The sequence below is a fragment of the Zeugodacus cucurbitae genome, chromosome 2 (assembly GCF_028554725.1).
Source record: "Zeugodacus cucurbitae isolate PBARC_wt_2022May chromosome 2, idZeuCucr1.2, whole genome shotgun sequence".
NCBI classification, from domain to species: domain Eukaryota; kingdom Metazoa; phylum Arthropoda; class Insecta; order Diptera; family Tephritidae; genus Zeugodacus; species Zeugodacus cucurbitae.
The window spans coordinates 77,441,835-77,460,960 of record NC_071667.1 but is presented as its reverse complement, the minus strand read 5'-3'; the positions used below and the strand labels follow the sequence as shown (position 1 = coordinate 77,460,960).

At 32.4% G+C, this 19,126-nt stretch overlaps 7 protein-coding genes across 36 annotated transcripts in view; 1 reads left to right on the top strand and 6 right to left on the bottom strand.

The window, feature by feature from the left end:
* Positions 1-6: 6 nt before the first annotated feature.
* Positions 7-19,126, top strand: part of LOC105218721 (modifier of mdg4) — a 33,250-nt gene continuing 14,130 nt past the window's right edge. For 3 of the 28 annotated variants that reach the window (XM_054229983.1, XM_054229985.1, XM_054229987.1), the window contains exons 1-4: positions 14-239; positions 422-730; positions 801-940; positions 1,277-2,072. In XM_054229983.1, coding sequence (XP_054085958.1) covers positions 517-730; positions 801-940; positions 1,277-2,072 — 1,150 coding nt within the window. In that variant the 5' untranslated portion in view covers positions 14-239; positions 422-516. Of the gene's footprint in view, positions 350-421; positions 731-800; positions 941-1,276; positions 2,073-6,138; positions 6,868-6,991; positions 7,518-7,617; positions 7,811-7,898; positions 8,249-8,282; positions 8,557-8,707; positions 9,135-14,343; positions 14,608-14,669; positions 14,831-15,056; positions 15,532-15,727; positions 16,391-19,126 lie in introns of those variants that run through there. The other 25 variants (XR_008471084.1, XM_054230039.1, XM_054230037.1 and 22 more) reach the window with 19 other exon arrangements.
* Positions 9,405-9,933, bottom strand: LOC128921785 (uncharacterized; the record flags this gene model as incomplete). The annotated part of the gene is made up of 1 exon (XM_054230099.1): positions 9,405-9,933. A coding segment is annotated over one exon (360 nt), but the record flags the coding sequence as incomplete, so codon positions are not given.
* Positions 9,989-11,421, bottom strand: Flywch1_5 (FLYWCH-type zinc finger-containing protein 1). Its single transcript, XM_029044546.2, has 3 exons — positions 11,249-11,421; positions 10,902-11,189; positions 9,989-10,623 (listed from the first exon to the last, which is right to left on the bottom strand). Exons 1-3 carry the CDS (start codon positions 11,256-11,258, stop codon positions 10,169-10,171), a joined length of 753 nt encoding a protein of 250 aa, XP_028900379.1. The 5' UTR covers positions 11,259-11,421; the 3' UTR covers positions 9,989-10,168.
* LOC105218725 (uncharacterized) lies at positions 11,609-12,272 on the bottom strand. Its single transcript, XM_011194492.3, has 2 exons — positions 12,043-12,272; positions 11,609-11,856 (listed from the first exon to the last, which is right to left on the bottom strand). Exons 1-2 carry the CDS (start codon positions 12,270-12,272, stop codon positions 11,847-11,849), a joined length of 240 nt encoding a protein of 79 aa, XP_011192794.2. The 3' UTR covers positions 11,609-11,846.
* LOC128921786 (uncharacterized) lies at positions 11,609-12,791 on the bottom strand. Its single transcript, XM_054230101.1, has 2 exons — positions 12,472-12,791; positions 11,609-11,856 (listed from the first exon to the last, which is right to left on the bottom strand). The coding sequence occupies exon 1, from the start codon at positions 12,627-12,629 to the stop codon at positions 12,474-12,476; it is 156 nt and encodes a 51-aa protein (XP_054086076.1). The 5' UTR covers positions 12,630-12,791; the 3' UTR covers positions 11,609-11,856; positions 12,472-12,473.
* On the bottom strand, positions 12,792-13,260 carry LOC105218726 (uncharacterized). Its single transcript, XM_054229507.1, has 2 exons — positions 13,236-13,260; positions 12,792-13,134 (listed from the first exon to the last, which is right to left on the bottom strand). Exons 1-2 carry the CDS (start codon positions 13,258-13,260, stop codon positions 12,848-12,850), a joined length of 312 nt encoding a protein of 103 aa, XP_054085482.1. The 3' UTR covers positions 12,792-12,847.
* LOC128921782 (modifier of mdg4-like) lies at positions 16,695-18,678 on the bottom strand. Of its 3 annotated transcripts, none has more exons than XM_054230087.1 (3): positions 18,027-18,168; positions 17,367-17,579; positions 16,695-17,306 (listed from the first exon to the last, which is right to left on the bottom strand). In XM_054230087.1, the coding sequence occupies exons 2-3, from the start codon at positions 17,575-17,577 to the stop codon at positions 17,179-17,181; spliced, it is 339 nt and encodes a 112-aa protein (XP_054086062.1). In that variant the 5' UTR covers positions 17,578-17,579; positions 18,027-18,168; the 3' UTR covers positions 16,695-17,178. The 3 variants fall into 3 exon arrangements, with proteins under 3 accessions (XP_054086062.1, XP_054086052.1, XP_054086047.1); XM_054230077.1 differs by having other exon boundaries at positions 17,844-18,131; XM_054230072.1 differs by lacking the exon at positions 16,695-17,306 and having other exon boundaries at positions 17,441-17,579; positions 17,844-18,678.

The window sequence follows — 19,126 nt, the reverse complement described above, 5'->3', positions numbered from 1 at the left end:
AATCACAATAAAGCTTCTAAAATTTGCAGTTACGGAAACGTGATGCCTTCATGAAACGCACACAACGCCAAGCGTTTGGTCGAAATTGGATTTCATTCGTAATTTGACCGAGAACGGTTTGTGTTTGGCGTATTTCTATTGCTGTTGTTGCAGCCATTTCTATTTTACTGAAAATAATTTAAAGTTAGTACAAAGTCGGAGTAACTCTGCAAGTTACCTAAAAGCAGTTCTAATAAATTGTAAGTTCTGCTTCAGTATCTTCTATTCGTTGAAATTTTGTCTGAAGCGAAAATAATTTCCCAGTTTTTTCGTTAGAAAGAAAAACTGGTTTTATTTTTGAATAAACAAAGTAATAGTCAATGAATTAATATAATGGGTTCTCTGGTTTGTGATATTAATAATTAAATTGAATATTTTCCAGAATTTTCAATACTTGGTACATACACAAATTTATCGATTTGTGTCAGCAAACACATCGGATCAGACGACGAATTCAGTAGTATTGTGTCAGCCAACATGGCGGACGACGAGCAATTCTCGTTGTGTTGGAATAATTTCAACAGCAATTTGTCGGCTGGTTTTCATGAGTCGTTATGCCGTGGCGATTTAGTGGACGTGACGCTAGCGGCAGAAGGGCAATTTGTCAAAGCGCACCGTTTAGTTTTATCAGTGTGCTCGCCCTATTTTCGCAAAATGTTCACACAAATGCCGGCCAATCAACATGCTTTTGGTAAGTGTAAAATTTCCCTATCCAAGAAATCTTCCAAATGTATTAACATCATGTGTATTTATTTCTCTAGTTTTTCTCAAAGATGTATCTCATACAGCACTTAAAGACCTTATACAATTTATGTATTGTGGAGAAGTAAACGTAAAGCAAGAAGCATTACCAGCGTTTATTAGTACAGCAGAAGCTCTTCAAATAAAAGGACTAACAGATGTAAGTATCAATATCATATATGTGTAACGTCAAAAAATGGAAAGCACACAGAAAATTCTAATTGTCCAGGGCACGCTTTTGTTTTTGCGCCATTTTTATATAAATATATATGTATATATCTATGCATGCGATGCGAAAGTATACGTTTGTATTTGTGTATCTATCTGAACGAAACTGTACCCACCCCACATACGAAAGTTAAAGTGAATGTAGATAAATTTTTAAAGACCCTTATTGTGTACACATAAAAAAGCGGGATCAGAAATTTGGACAATGTGTGCTTTCCCATATAGCTATGTTGTGTTCAAGTATGATAATTTAATTAATCTTTAATAGAGCGATCCACCACCATCGCAATCACCAGCGGAACCTTCCACACCTACCCCTCAAATTCAACAAATATCTTCGCCGCGCGTCCGCCAACGAACATCAACATCACGTTCGTTTAAAATCGAATCTGTGGAGGATTCTGGAGATGATAAACAAACTCAGATTGTCATACAAACAACGGCGGCTCCTGCAGCGCAGCAAGTCGTTGTTCAACCGCAAACTCAACACTTGCAGACTCAAAGTCAGACGCATATAGCGCCTCAACAAATTGCAACCACCACCGCCACTACTACAACTGTTGTTACGCATAAGCGACCAGCGCGAAGTATTGGAAGTGGGCCCCACATTAAACGCACCAAAAGTACAATTGATCCGCTAGACACAACCGATGTGTCGACCGGAACACAACAAATAACTGTACAAACAGCTGTTGTTGCTGCCCCTGCGCCTGAGACTAAAGCACAAGTACAGCAACAACAAAGTGAGCCCGAGTATATAGACTTGCCAATAGAATTGCCTACAAAATCGGAACCAGATTACGCAGAAGATGCGGGTGATGTGGAGGGAGGTGAAAATGAGGCAACTTATGTAGAAGACGATTCTTATGGAGAGCTTAGGTATGACGAAAGTTATTTCACTGAAAATGACGATACACCCGCAGGAGCGACGACGGTACAAACTGGAGCAGAAACAGCTGGGAGTGTAAATGCAACTACATCGAAAGCTTTAGTGAAACAACAACAATCATCATTCACCGACACTTCGTACGACGTGGCGGACCAGGGAAACAGTGACGCACAAGGTTGGTTGAAAACACATTTCCTTTGTAGCATGTAAGAGAGTGGTATAATTGCAATTGAACTATTAACTGAAAAAAATATTGTTCATATCTACGAAAATATTGGTATTGTTCTTGTGCACTTTTGCAGAAAGATTATAGTTAATGGTTCAATTGCATTTATTTCCACGTTGTGTAAAGTCGGCTTAAAGAAGGTTGGTTCGTATTAGAACCGTAAATATGCCATCATTAAGATGTTCTTTTATCAACGAAATATTTATTTGATTGCATAGAAATACGTATATTCCAAGTATTTCGTTCGTATATTGCGCTGATTATACAACTGCATTGTCTAATTGACGATACAACGGTCGCGAGTCGGAAATTATTACTTCTATTTAGTGCAAGATTATGTAAATAAGAATTGAGCATTTAGCAAAATAATATAAAGTGTCAAGTAGTATAAAGTGAATCGTGTGTTAAAAGTGATATTGAAGCTGCTGTGATGTCAATGAAAAAGTCTTTGCGGTAAGTCACAAATTTTGAATTATAGCTTGTTAAAGTATATGCCTTTTTTATATTTGATACTAATACCGTTTAAATTTTATTATCTACTGAGTGAAATTTTACATAAATTTGGTTTTTGTAAATCCACATGACCTACTTTACGGTGCTACCACACTAATTTATTGAATTGTGATAATTTATTTCGAATGTCTTCTTTTAGTAATATTAAATACATAGATCGGGAATTAACAGTGGTAGATCATAAAATGAACAGTAAGTAAAATATGTGTGAAGACCCCTAATTTATTTGTAAGTGTTGTTGTAGCGGTCCTAATTTGTATTTAATGGATGTTGCTTGTTTATCAAGCAACGGCGTTGAAATATCGCCGAATCTTAGAACGTAGTGGGATAGTTATTTAGTACGAATTCAAATAATAATAATGGTGGGACCCGAATTTTGATAAATACTTTTTAATTTCATTTTGTTTATTTTTGCTACAATGAAATAAAAGCTTGTGCCCATGAAATATGGCTGTTATGCATTTATAAATTCAATTTGCTTAAAGTGATTATTGGCGTATACGAATACTATACATTGCATTTATGCATTGCGTTTACAAAAAAAAAACTGAAATAACCCAGTCGTTACACGTTCAAGAAATTTTAAGTTTCCTCACGCACTTTTTTTTTTTTGCTCTCACCTTTTCACTCGTCGAACTTTAAATTTTTCCGACGAGACGTTTTAAGTTTAGCTGAATATAGAATTCTCCATTTTTCACATTACATGTATCAAAATTTTAAACTTGACGAATAAAGTTGAAAATTCACTATTTGCCTTGTGCGGTATTTTACACTAAGACCGTTTTCACAGGAGAATTTCTCTCTCTCGCTTCCCTTGGTCGCCCCCTCTCCTATACAACTAAGAATTGCCCGTGTGAAAACGGTCTAACAGTTCATTTTATGGAACATGGATCTTCTGTCGTGTTTCCAGAATGTTTCAAAAATAAGGATTTGTAAATCTATTTTGACGACAAATGGGTGCAGTTTTCTTTACGAGGAAATCTCTGTAACAATAGGTGTGTTTTGTTTGACCACCACAAGTTATTAGCTAAATCATAGACAAACCTTCGCTTAAAGATTGAATGGGGATTTTCTCGCTATTGCCAACTTGTTTTTTGAAAAAAAAAAAACAATCTATTGTGAATGAAAAAAAAACGATGAACTGGCCATGCCTCTACAATAAAAATACATACATAATTATGTTGGCAAAGTCTTCCAAACAAAATAAGCTAAATGCCTATTTTGCTGGTCAAATAAAACCCGCCTAATAATTGAATATCAAGTTGCTTGCAGCCTACGTCATGACATTCAATTTTGACAATTAGTTTGTGTAATCAACTTGAAAGCAAGCTCTTGCCCGTGTAACGGCAGCGTTCTGAAGTAGAGTTGGCTGTGAAAAACGAAGTTTCTTTGTGCAATAAAATTTCAAAATCAATTCAAGTAAATATTTTTGAAATTTGATGTAAAGTTGCCACTTTTATTTAAGGATGACGCTTTAGCGTTAACGCTGAGCAGTAAAAAATGTTCCGCACAATGCTTTTATTTTAAATATACCAGATAGACGTTTGCGTCAGTGCTCTCAAATTTTTTTACGCATTTTGACAATTCACAATAATAAAAATGGTTCAAAGGACAATTAAAATATTTGTTTTTATTGTTTTTAATTTGAAATAAATTATAATTGATTAAAGAAAACGCATCCCCGACTAAAGAAAATGGCGTAATACTATTACGTTTGTTTAAAATCACATTTTAGCGCAGGATTGCACCACAAGAGGTATATATTTCTTTGAAATTTTGGATAGTGTGTTCTATTGGCATCTCTACAACGTTTAGCCAGTCGATGACAGCTACTTACTGTCAACTTATAAGATAACACAATTTAGGCATAACTATTAAAATATAAATATTAGTATAATAAAATATATTCATCAATTAATATTGTTAATTCTTGAAACGTAATATCAACAATTGTTTAGAGATTAACTAATGTAAATTAATTTATTAATCGTTAGAAATATTAGCAATATAAAAAATATAAAGTGTATCAAAACCATTTACTGTATTAAATTGAAATTTTTATATTCTACACCAAGTCATTATTGTTGCTGCTAGCGTAAACTAGTGATAGCTGATAAATTCGAAACGAAAATTCAAAACTATGCAATAAAATTGTTATTTATGAAAGGGTGAAGAAAAGTTAAAATAAACGTTCGTTTTTATTTTTATTAAAATGACAAAAATGTTGCTTAGTGACTTATGAGCTAGGTATAAATTTAAATTTATATTCAATTGAATTGAATGGTAAGTCGTAAGCGGTATAAAACCATCCTGTTTAACGAACATAGAGGAATATTTTAAAAGATATTAAATGGAACGTAAAAACCCATAGTAACATCAAAAGAAGTCGATAATGAACAACGAAAATGTCTACGTTTGAACACATGCTAACGTGTTTCGCGTATAAAACTGAATTATATCGATTGTTATTTTGTTTTAATAATAAAGAAAATTATGAGTTTTCCATTAATTAATAGCAACTTTTCGTGTTATACAGCAAACAAATTTTTGATTCCTTTTATTAACTGTAAATAAATGTTTATTAACAAATTTGTTAAACTTAAGTTATCGGTAGTTTTATAAGGAAGCAACTCTATGCACTTATTATATACCTTGGCAACCCTTGAGAGTTTTTAGATATATGTTTATAAAGACTTGTATTTTCCAGTCGTCATTATAAATTTTTCTCAGGGAAATGTTTTTACATGAAAGTAATTTCGTATTGTGATGCTAATTAAAAAATGCGGGTTGTGTTATGTTTTACAGCGAGCAACAAATAGAAAAATAAATAGTTGTGGTGATAATATTGCTTTTAACTAATAAATTGTCAATGTTAATAACGCGTATGTGTTTATCCTGTATCTGTGCAATAAATAAATCTTTAGGGAAGCTTGTAAGTTCAAAAACTATTAAAAGATATATATTGAAAATGGTTAAATATCCATAAGTGCACACATATACGAGTGTTTTATTACCCCATAAACAAATAATTCCCTCAGTTCAGTTTTGTAAGTCGCCAAACGATATTCGTTTTGATTTTTAAACCGCTTTATTCATTAAAGTTGTAATTCATTGCAGTTTATTAGACCGAAATCACCAATGCCATCGGATAAAACATAAATATACAAAAATGGCTGCAACAACAATAATGTAATTTTTGATGTTTATTAGTAATTTCTTTCCGTAAAGCACAGTACGTTCCGGTAAGTTAACTAACTATATGTATATTTTTACACATCTTTAAAAGCGTTCTTTTAGATAGTATGCTGAAATTAAAATTATACACAGTACATTTCAAATAGTTGCTAGATTTAAAAAAAAATATTGTATAATAAATGATTAAAATTATTGCTGTTGCAATTTGTGAACGTCTTTTCATTCCTCAATTGACATAAGCTTTAAAATTATAAATGTATTGCCAACTCATTTCATATAATTCATTATTATTGTCTTTATTGCACAGGTGATGAAGTGAAATTCATACGGAGTCAGAAAAAATATGCCCAATTGGTTTATAACGGTTATATATACAACAAGAAGGTAACCCAGTCAAATGGACAAACTACATGGCGATGCATAGACCTATTAAAGTTGCGATGCAAAGCTGTCGTCATTACCAAAAAGAATAAATTAGTTGCAGCGAGACGTACACACAATCATGAGGATCATGTCCAACGTATTGGCCAACGGCCTTTGTATAAAGTAGAGGAAGATCTCAACGAGTATATTGAAATTAAGCCCGAAGACGCAAAACTTGCTGAGTTCATGAATGTTTCCAACATTGAGATTTGTGCGCAGAAAAATGGCAAAGAGTTTAAGTTATTTGTACCGACTCCGGCAGTACGGGCAGCCACAACAATTTGGCCAAATTTTCAACAAGAATAATAGCGTTTTCTCCTCTCAAAAAATTTAATATTTATTCTGCTCTGTACTCGGGTTTTCAAATTGTGAGTGAGAGTTGACCAGCATAATAAGAAGACATTTGTTTGTTCTTTTATCATGTAAAAAATGGAACACATTTGAAGAGGTAATGCAGCATGTGTATACTGTTGAAATACAAAAAGGCAGCATTTTCATCGAGAAAAGAAAACGCTATAAGATTGGCGTGGAAGCGTAAAACTACTTCTATATACGTCTATGTCTGTAATTGTAAATTTTAAATAAAGCCTATATGGTATCAAAAAAAAAAAAAAAGCTACTGTGGTAGTTATTAAAAAATTATATATTTGTAATAAAAAAAAATTAGTTAGAATTTGATTACACTATAATCATATTATGAACATAATATTTGCATTTTCTGATTTCTTTTATTGCAGATACAAACCTAATGTTTATTGTCAGTCCCTGGGCTACACCTTGTCTAGTGCTACGCAACTATATGTACAACTGCCACAGCAGAAAAAATAGCAAAGAATACTGGCGTTGCCATAATTACTCAAAGAAAGTCCAATCGGAACGTTGTCGTGCTCGTTGTGTGCTGGAGGATGGAAAATTAAAGTCTGAATCGGGTGGTTTGCATAATCATCCGCCTCACACTGAAAAAATCGAAAAGATGATTGAACGTAATCGTATGGTTGAATTGAACAATGGTGGCGGAAACGGTTTGGGTCATAATATAAGCAGAGGATGTGTTGAATTAAAACCAAACCGTCGCACTTATCATCTGCCGATACGCATGCAACAAGAGCCAGGAGATGAGCTCATCGATACATCAATCATGTTAATAGATAATAAATTTAATACTTAGTTTTCACATTGTACTGATATTATATGCATATAAAATATACATAGCGTTGCAGATACAGGTTAAATGGCGAACAATTTGTAAAATTGATTGTTTTCTATAACATACAATAAAATTGAAGTGTTATGTTGTTGCTTATTGCATAAATTAAAACAATGACTAACACAACAATTTAATAAGTTTAAAAATATATTACAGACATGTTGCCAAGCCTCGAGGATAACGAAGCTGCCGAAGAAACTTACGATAACGATGTGGCACAGAATCGCGTGAATTATCGTTCAAGTTTAAAGGGAACATACCAATTGGTATTGGATGGTTTTCCCTATTCACGACATCGCATACGTGGTGGCACTATTTACTGGCGCTGTGTACAATTTCGTCCCTTAAAGTGTGTATTAAATAAAATAATCCTTAATATTACGCATTTGAGTGTCTATATTGTATGTATATTTATACTGATGCATTTCAAATTACAGATGTCGCGCGAGAGTTCGTACTAACCCCGCCGGTGATCGTGTTTCGATTGTGGACGAATACCACAATCACCCTATAGTACGGGAGCGACGTAAAAAAGGCACACTCAAGTATGTTTACGAGCAACGGAAACTGGAGCGTAGTCACCGCTTTAAGTAGCAACTTTTTGGCTGTGTATAATTCTCATAAATGCGAAAAGCATAAATTAAGTTTGTTTTTTTTATTACTAAACTTATCTTGCTGTTTCTATAATAGAGTGGGTGGTAATATAAACAGTTATAAGTGCATAAAGGGTTATGTATCAGTTGCTGTAACCGACTTTAATTAGAAAATCAGCTGGATAAATACGATATCATATAATTTTTTATATTTATGTATATTTTTAGCAACAACTTTGAATACAAACGAGTACGCCGATATTGTAACACCACTCAAATATAATTACAGAGGTCAATTAGTCTACAACGGTTACACATACTCCATGCATGCGAAAAACGGCCGCACTTGCGTGGTGCATTGGCGTTGCTCGGCGTATGCGAAATTCCGTTGTCGTGCAAATTTAAAAACTCGTGGCAAAATGTTAGTTGCTCTGCGCGGTGCACATACACATCCTGCAAAAAATGTGCAAAGAAGTTGTAGTCCCATAGTATACAAGCAAGTGTAAGCAATATTTACACGTAACTGTTTTCAGGTTTTTAACAAATAAAGTTTAAACTAAATACCATGGAATCTGTGTTGTTTTATTTTAACATACTTTAATTAACGATAAATTCTTTCCCACATTATTAATTATTTATTGTTTTCTTTTCAGTTCTAAAGCGTGCTGTTGCGAATGTCAATCGTCCAATTGTTATAACACAACAACAACAAACGAAGCAAAAAACTGCTTTAGGTAATAAAAAGCCACTCAAATCGTCGACGATATACTCAGTTGATGGCATGTGCATTGTCAAGTCATCATATTCGGAAATTAAAACGGGTGAAACCATATTGAAAACGTCTTGGAATAACCATCACTTAACCAAAATTGGTAAGCCACGTATGTTTGGAAAGTGTGTTACGTGCTTGAAGAGAGCACCCGACAACCATGCAGCGCTCGCCAAAATCACTACATATTGTCCAGAGTGCCCCGGTGGTGTTTGGATGTGTGCCGATTGTTTTGATAAAGCTCATTAACGATATTTTGAAATATTTTTTTTTTTTTTCATTTTCAATAAATCTAAAAATATAGCTACATATACCATATGTATTTTTTTGTCGATTCATTATTTTATAAATCCTTCTTCGCTAATATTAGAAGACATTCGAACTTTTTACACCTACGTAAGTCAAGTATTTGTATTTTTTTCCTCTTTCCTCTCTATAAAATCAACTACACTAACTGCTTTAAGAATTATATATAGAAAACCTACAACAGTTTTCTAAGCGATTTGTAAAGTTTAATATTATTACAACAACATATAACTGTTTGTTGATCAGTATAGAAATGATAATGAATTTCGATTAAAAATACTCCTTACAATTTAACAATATATGTACATATGAAATTTGTTTTTAGTTTTAAAGAGTTGTATTATAATTTTTCAATATACATTAGTTATAAACAAAACGTCTTCACTCATATTTATAAGTAAAATATTCATATTCTACTCGGTTATCTATATTATAACGACAAATCTATTTTGGTGAAGCCTTTGGCAGAAATATGTGTTCGATATCAAGCTTACTGTCTTCATCTATTTTTCGTGGATATTTTTTTTGTATAAAAGAATGATTGTGTTTAGCATGGAGCACTTCGAGTTGCGAATTTTTCGTTGTACGTACTCGCGCCCTGCATTTGGTAGTTGAACGGGTTGAACAAATCCACTTAATGCCTTTAGAATTCTCCATGAACTTGACATATTGATAGCCTCCATAAACGAGTTTAACGGATTTCCTTTGCCCAGCTGTGTAGTAAAAGTTTTGACTGTCAGCTTTAGTTAATGAAATTGACGCTAAAATGAAAAATATACAAGTTTGAAATGAATTAGTTGTAAATTAACTTGCTAAGGGTTATGAGACCTGAGAGGCTTGTAAAAAAAACCTTAGCAAATAAGGAATAAAGTAATTGTAGATTTTATTCAAAAAACTATTTTAATCCAGCTTTAGAAAAAAAGCAATAATTGTATAAACCCAATATACATTACAGTTTCCTAAAATTTTTGTTTTGTTTTTAAGTTAAAGTTGAAGTAACTATTTGTTTACATAGAGACATACGTTTATATTTTACCAATTATTTTTTTAAATCTTTTTTTATAACTATATTAGGCTCTTCAATTTCTGTAACATCAGCTACGATCTCTTCATATTTCAAGTGCATTCCTAATTCCGACACATCGATAGGGTCCGTGGTTGTGACGCCCACCGCATCAACGCTCGCACTTTCCGTTATCGCCATTTTCTTATCTTTCTTAGGTTGTGCATTGGCACCCGTTGGTATTCTACGCGTACGCTTTTTGCGTCGCACGATTTCTTCGTGCGTATGATAGCGATTCAGTGGCATAACTATGTCATTAATGGTATAGACACGTGAGCGACATTTTTGGTTCCACCATTGGTTGCAACGCCAAAATTTCTTTTCCTCACCAGTGGCTAACTTCAGTATTTTCTCAAAAATGAATGGTTGGCCGCCGTAAATGAGCTGCACACGTCCTCGTGATGTGGCCGAATAAATAGCAACACTGCCTTCTGTAGGTAAGGTAAAGAGATAAAAAAAGAAAGAAAAATAATGATTAGTGGAAATTTGAAATATTGAAGTGACATTATAACGCATAACATTAAATCATAAGTAGAAGAAATACAACTTGATAGAACATACAATTTTCTGCATAGTTTTTTATTTACATTTATAGTTTTCTTATATTATTTTTTAGTTAAGGTTTAAGGTGATCTCTTCAGTTTCTTCAGCACGCGTAGCGACGGTTCATGATTGTGTTCGGGCTTGGTAAGACATACACGGAACAAGCCATTCGGTTGTTTCGTTGTTGTGATGCGCGCATTGCATGGCTTCATGCCAACACGTCGACTGCGACAATTCCAATACGTAGTATTTCCACACACATTATTTTTGGCGTATGTGAAGTGATTGAAACACAACAAGGATTTGCCACGTTGCCCGGGTATGAAACAGAGATTCATTTTCTTCTGTGTTAACACCAATGATGATACTTTTGCATCTCCCTCCTCGGTTTTGCACTCACTATGCGGTCCGGTTGCAAAAAGGTTGCTCACTACGTGCAAAGTTGGCTTGATGTCTGCAAAGAATGGAGCTTTGGTTAATATGATATCGTTAACTGTTTAATATTATATGTACTTAAGTTCATTTTCGTTTTTATTTTTGTGTTTGCAAACTTAATTCATAATATATATCTACAATGAATGAGTTTTGTAAAAATGTCTTCTTTATTTTGTACTATTTATCAACTTGTTTTTCTGGCAATTAACGTGGCAGCATTTTATCAAGTTGCGTTGGTAGAAGGGATACATTTGTTATGGGCGGTAGGAAAAGTGAACGTAACTGCAATGGCTGGAATTGTTGTATGTGCTGTAATTGTGATAAACATTGCAAAGTGTTGATAGGACGACTTGGTTCTAGCTGTTTTGCAACATCCGTTGTTTCACACTCCTGTTTCGGCTGATGTGTTAAAAGATCTTGTTTCTGCATAATTTCCAATTCAGCAGTAGTGTACATTGGTTTGTGTGTATGTATGGCTGAAGTTACGTGGATTACATCGCCGGTTACTGTGTGTTTTGTTACAAGTCTAGCGCGACATTTCGCCTTATGATACATAGAGCATTTCCAATCTCTCGAAAAACGTCCATCGCGTACTTTCTCATTCGGAGTGTATGTATTAAATTCATATAGCACAAGATGCGTTCCACGACGTGAACGTATATATTGAACCGGAAGTTTAGGGCCGGCTGAAAAAGCAAAAATATAGATATTATAATAAACATGTTTATAATCTTTTTAAATAAGAATTATATTAATGCAATTTTTTCCACTATATTTTGGTAAGTTTATTTATATTTAAATTATTCTGTCTTTGGTATTCCTAATAGGAAGTTAAATAAACCATAACTATGCACATTAAATTACTGCATTACTTTCTTTTAAAATTTTGCTGTTCTGCTGTGTGATTATGCTTCCGTCGCAATATTAAAGCCAGTGTGTCCTTGCGTATAACAGCACGAGCGCGACAGTTGTTACGGAAATTTGCACATTTTAAATAGTATTTGCTCGGAGATTGTGATCCGATTACAAAACGAAAGTTTTCGATAGTTGTAAATTTCGTACCGTTGACAAGAGCATTGAAAAAGCTAAAGGAAAAATACATATATACATACTTATGTTAGAAATTCATTGTTAAATTGAAATATGTACTTTTAATATGTATATACTATAAAATATGAATATGTAATCGGGAATAAATTATTAATTTAATTATTAAAACTGCTTTTTAGAAGTATTTCACTTTGATTTATTTCATACTAAACACAAATACACGATTTTTTTTTTATAATTTAACAACTCACCTTCAACTAATTGGAGAATGATTATGACATCTTTGGCTTAATTTAATGTTACTTTGACCAGATGTGATGCAGCGCGCTGGACAACGTAATGTATGGCTACTATTTTTACTGCACACCCAATTTATTGTTGAATTGTATCTTCTTTCCGCTGTATACATATATCCATGGTAAAGCAAATTGAGACCACCTCGTCTGTTTCGTTTAAATTGGAAATTGGTAGCTATCCAGGATCGGTTAAGCCCTGTAAGTTTTTTATCTTCGTTAGTTATAGTAATTATAAGCACAATGTCTCCAATACATATAAGACATTCCAACACAACTTATTTAGGTACTAATTTTATTTTCCATTAAGTATGCACAGAATAATTACACAAATTTATAAATGGTTATGATCCCCACGGAGCGATGCAATTTGATCACATTTCGTGATAACGCGCGCCGTGCATTTTGTGTATTTGCAACGTAGTTTTACACATTCCCAATAACAAACATCTTTTATTCGTCGATTCAATGTATATGGCTTGCCGTTGATGGTTAACAAGTTATTCCCGCGAACACTTCTGGTGAAGCATACATCAAGATCTTCATATTTTTGTTTGCGTTGTTGCAATTTGTTAATTTCCACACAAAATAAACCACTGGAGGCATTAACTGTTCCATATTCTGAAAAAAAATGAAATGAATTTCCATTTACATTCGTAACACAATTTATCCAAATCTTACTTATACAATAAGTAGAATAGCATTAAACAATTTTAATATACTAGTCATATAATTGACTTTTTGCATTTTTATTATTGTTAAAATCTTCTATAACATCTACTAAATATACATTTTTTTTCAAATGGTTCGTATAGAAAGCTGCAAAAAAAAAAAAACTAGTTTCTGCCAGCACTTGCAACACACAATTAAGGACGCTTTAGCATTCAAATCTAAAGCAGTAGCACTATATACTAAAGCGTCTTTATTATTTATGAGTAATTTATTATTTCAAACATTTAAAAATAATTTATTATTGTTTTTAACTTTACTATTTTCATGATATGTGGAAAATTTCACATTTGATTTTTCTAAACACGCAACTTTTTCTGACGCACTATAACAAATAATTGAGGCATCGCCGACATTTAGGGTTGCCTAAATTATTCATAACCATTGTCACCAGGCTTCCTTAAATTGTAGTTAAATAAATTCATTAAATCAGTTTTAGTTGTAAGTTGCACCGTTTGGACCACATTCTTACCAAAAATAAAACGGAGACAATTTTTTAATATTGATTTTATAGATATAAGAAAATTAAATTAGAATTTCTTAATTTATAATTTATTAGGTATGCTCATCGAAACTAAGCTAATTATTATCGATAAATATAAAGTTACATCGACTTTGCCGCATTTTGATAATTCAATGTTGGTACTAATTTCATGTGACAACAAATATATTGGAACATCTCGAGAAGTAAACTATATCAAATTAATATATGTTGTGATATTTATTGAATAAACGTTTTTAATTGTGTTTTTAGGCAAATGGTTTTGCAGTTTATATACCAGTAATAATGGCCAAGAAAATAGTCGGTGTGAATATAAAAAGACAAAGTGATACAACCCTTTATGATGTGAAGCATGGTTAAGACCTGTACTACAAACCTTGTGTGAATTACGTTTGAAAGCTGTGTCTATTGAATAATACCTATGGAAATTTGAAATTAAATGTATATTGTGAACCTCAGTATTATAATTCAAATAAATACTAGTATTATGTAGTTTTCTTATTCTCATTGATGGATTTATTTTTATTTATTCCCATAGTTTTTGTAAATTGAGAAAACCCTTGAATAACATTATGGTTATTGTTGTTCTTATTTTACAGACAAAAAGATACAGGCAAATAACAACAACCAAATCAACAAACCTTCAAATAAGTCAACAGAAGCTAAAATCCCCTTGCATGCTGGCAGTAGGGTTTACGTATCTAAACATGATTTGGCTAAAATTTTTATTCCAAACGCCTGCATTTATACTTCCCGGCTAAGTGAACTGGTATTTGGTTTAGATGTGTTGGAAAATATAGCACGCTCAAATGCTAAACAACGGCTACTAATGCTCGATGAGAATTTACTCAAGTCCATAATAAGTAAATTAAACATATTACATTTTCCTTATTTGAATAACCTAAATATCTTTATTTTTTAATAGCCCATGTAGTACAGGTATTTTCCATGAGAGGAGAGTGCATTGACGACAACACGGTGCTTTCTTTTATACAACACAAAATAAGAAACATGTCGAATGTAACACCACCAACGGCTAGTCAACAACAGTCGAAAAATAATTCTTCATTTGAACGCAGTTCTCAGGTTAATTCACTATAAGTTTACTGTGTTTATAATCTATCTTTATATACTGAACTTTTTTCTAATAATAAAGGACAAATTTCTTAGAACATCTAACTTTACGCTGTGTGAAAACGTGTATAAATGCTACCAAAATATATGAAATTAGTATCTGATTAATTAAATATTATAATTATAATAGTGTGTTATTTGAGACTAATAAAATTTTAAAATACTCTTTATTTTTCAGATTTGAAGTATATTTATGAAGACAAAAATACTACAACATATTTACAATACTCTACTACACAACGTGGACGTGTTATGCTTATTTATAATGGATATCGCTATGTAGAAAATCGTCAAAGTCACAAAAATATATTTTGGCGCTGTTCTCGTTATGTTAAGTATGGGTGTAGAGCGACTGTTGTAACATCAAAGCTGCACGATGATGTATCGGCTATACGTGTTACTGGTTCACCACATACGCATGATCCGGAAATGAAAACAGATAATCTTGTAGAAATTTCACCCGATTTCATTGATGAATCAAAAGGAAGCTTGTTAAGAATGGTTTCGTTACTAAGCGATCTTAAATAAATACTGCAGTAAATGAATAGGAAATTACATACTTACGGAACACAAAGCTATTTTATTTTTGTAATATATATGTATTATAAGTGCAATAGATAATTACAATAAACGCGATAAATTATTTCTGACTTGTAAGCACCAAAAAAAAAAAAATTAAAAATGCTTTCCACAAGTTTATAAACAATGTTGTATTATATTAAATTATATTTAGAAAAATCGTCTGACATTATAAACTCTTTTAACGTGTCTGTATATTAGAAAAATATTTATATTTTTATTTGAATTAAATATACTAATATACTTAAATTTTATTTATTTCAATTTCAGTAAAAAAGCCGTTAACATTGCCAAAATTACTGGATGGAAAATTTTATAAAGACGTGCAGCCCAATCGGAAAACTATTGGTGGAATTCAGGCAACATGCACCACTTGTCTCGGTGTAATATCGGGCACTACGAAGTCGACAGGTAACTTCCTTAGTCATATCAAAAGACGCCACAGAGAGATACTATCAGCCTGTCAGATGTATTGCCAAACAAAAGCACCGAATATGAGCACTGTTTTGACTGAAGCTTACAATGAGATGTGCGAAAGTATCAAAGTGGAAACAACTGTAAAAGGCATACATCGAGATCCATTGGGAGTTCCAGTATATGCTGAAGTCGTACCATCACCACATGTTCAACTTCATGGACAGCAAAGCACCGCATCAGCTGCATTTTTATGGCACAAAGCTTTGCCGGTAGCAAACACAAGCTCCATCACAGCCAATGCAGCTATGCAATATAGAAAATTAAAATCGAATATGCCATCCAATGGGTGCTTTATGAATAGTTCTTAGAATAAGAAATCATAATTTAACTGATCAAAAGTCTATATATAATTTATGGACATGCTTTCAGAACAAAAAATCTGAATCGACTGCCAACTGCATATTCATTATTTAGAATGAATATTTTAAAATACACTATAATTCGCTTACCATTATATATACATACCATTTTACACATTTTTAAACGATGAAATGTTTTCAATTTTATCACAAATCAACGTTTAAAATAGCGGCAAAAAACATTTGCCAAAATATGTTGAGGAATGTTGCCAATTTGACAGTCCTTGACCGGATAAAAATCCGTGTACGTACTGGTTACGTAGAACCGACTGTCGTGGAAACGATTTAAACATAAATAATTTGTGATTTTCATCGCTTAAACCATCATACATACAAATATTATAAAAATGACTAGCTCAATACAATTTGAATGAGTTTATAAACAAATAATACGATCGCTGTAAGAAAAATTGGAAATATCATTATTATTAAACAAATAAAGATACAAATTTTATAACACATCTACATAATTTTTAAGGATGTAAATGTGTGCATGCACAGGTATTTCACAAAGACAATCACACAACAGCTTAAGTTTACGAAAAACTTATTTAGTGTTTATCGTTCCGAACTTAATAATATACATGTATGTGCACTTTTTATCATATGTATATATACAGCAAAAGTTATTTGTAAATCATATATTTTATCATTCAAACATTTTACTTCGTTGTAAGAAAAAATAATATTTGGTATATTACAAAATCGATTGTCACAATTAACTGCTATGAATCTCAAACCTCTATGTAAGTATGATATTTGAAGTGTTAATGGCGTATATACCTACATATATATGCGTACACATAAATATGTAACGCAAAAGTATATAGCCAATAAATAAACTAAATTTATTTTCTATTAACATTTTAAACGCATTTAACACTTCTAAGAGATCGTATTACATTGTAATTTTCCCACGTTTTGACCTATTGAACTAAATTTCTTATAAATTAAAAAACCTGCGCGCCTTGCCACAGCAATGCGTTGACCATCGTCCATATGATTGTGCACATCTTGAGAAAAATCATTTGTTTTTATTAATAATTTTAAAAGAAAAATCGTCAAATATTTACCATTTGTAACGTAAAGATCGTCGCCAATAGTTTTTAAACGACTCCGACACTTTTTGGAACGATTGTGAATACATTCCCAGTATACTTTGTCGCTATTTCTTCCAAATCGCTTTAAGTTTGAGCGATAGATAAAATCATTTATAGCTAGCAGAGTGCCGCCCTTACGACTGTAAATAAACATTTGCGGACCACAGTTACGTACATGTTGCATTACTGTAAATAAATATTGGTAAAAATATATTAGTTCATTAATATACGTATGTACTAATATATGTATAAGCCAGGTGTGTTTTTGTCCTGTAATATATCAAAATCCAATATATAGGCACTCGTATTGTTTATTAAGTTACTTCAAGTTCTTATTACACTGTACTACCACATAAGGCACTAGCTATTCAATGTCAGTATATAATAGTATATAAAACAAAAACATTTATATTAAATAAATGTATATATATAATTATAATTGATTTCTACCAATTCGACGTTGTTGTTTCATTTCTTTTTGCCTAAAAGCGCTTTTTGCAAGCGTCGCTTTATTTTCTCTCGAAAATCATTTGTATCGGAGGAAACAGGTGTATCATTTGGCTCTGCCAAAAACTCTCCCGACTGCTCCACTTCCATTGTTTGTGGTTCATTTGTCGGCACCGAATCAGTTACCTGTATCTCGTACTCATCAAAAGCGTCGCTTTGTTCATGTTCCTGACTATTCTCATCATCATCCAAATGGCCGTCAGGTTCAAAAGTCATAGAAGTTACACTTTTATCTGTGGCTTGCATGAAATGAACATGTTCTCCGTCCAGGGGAAAAACACGTTTTTGATCAGTTACAACCCGAACTTTACATTCTTGCATATTCTCTTTATAACAACATTGGAAAATTGAGTATGGACCCCTTCGAAATGTGAATCTAAAATGATGTCCTTCGTAGATAAGTTTCATGCCACCTTTTGTAGTGGAGGCGTATAAAGCAGGTTCCCCACGGCCACGTTGTACAGCAGCTAATACTTTGTCCGCTAGTCTTTCATCCTTTTTCGGTTCCTTAGGACGACGTCCACGTTTTCCTTTCAGTGGACGAGTTTCAATCCATGCCGATCCAGATTCTAATAAATTTGCCGATGGTGAATTCTCTGTAAATTTTAAATATATTTAGGATTACAATCAAATCATTTTATAGTATATAAATAATTATCAAACTAATCATAAAATAAAACAACAAAATCACAATTGTGAGGATTAAATATAAATTTATTTATTTTTGTGTAGGATGGGTAAAATTTTGTTTGTGTCACGCGTCATTCGATAAACGAAAAATAAATTGTAGGGTTGCATACCTTTGATTTTTATTTTATACGGTTTAATAAAATACTTTGAAAAAAAATTAAAATATTTCCAGAGTGCGGTTTAAAATATGAATATTAAAAATATTTTCTAAATAGATATTCACTTAAACATTTTATTAAGTTTTGGCTTGAGTAAATATTAAAAATTCTTCCAATTAAATATGCCGATTTTTCATTTTCTTCACGGCAAACCCTAAATTGCATACCTGTACTTCGAAACGCCATTTTGGAGCGTATATTGTTTCGCAATTATTGTTTGACTATATTCGCCGCATTTTTCGTAGCTTATAAAATTATATTGTTGTGCATTTTATATATAGAAATTTTAATGTAAATAATAAAATAGGTGTTGTATTATCAACCATTGAAGAAATAATGTTTGAAAAAGTTTATAGTATGTGAAAATGTGTTATGTGT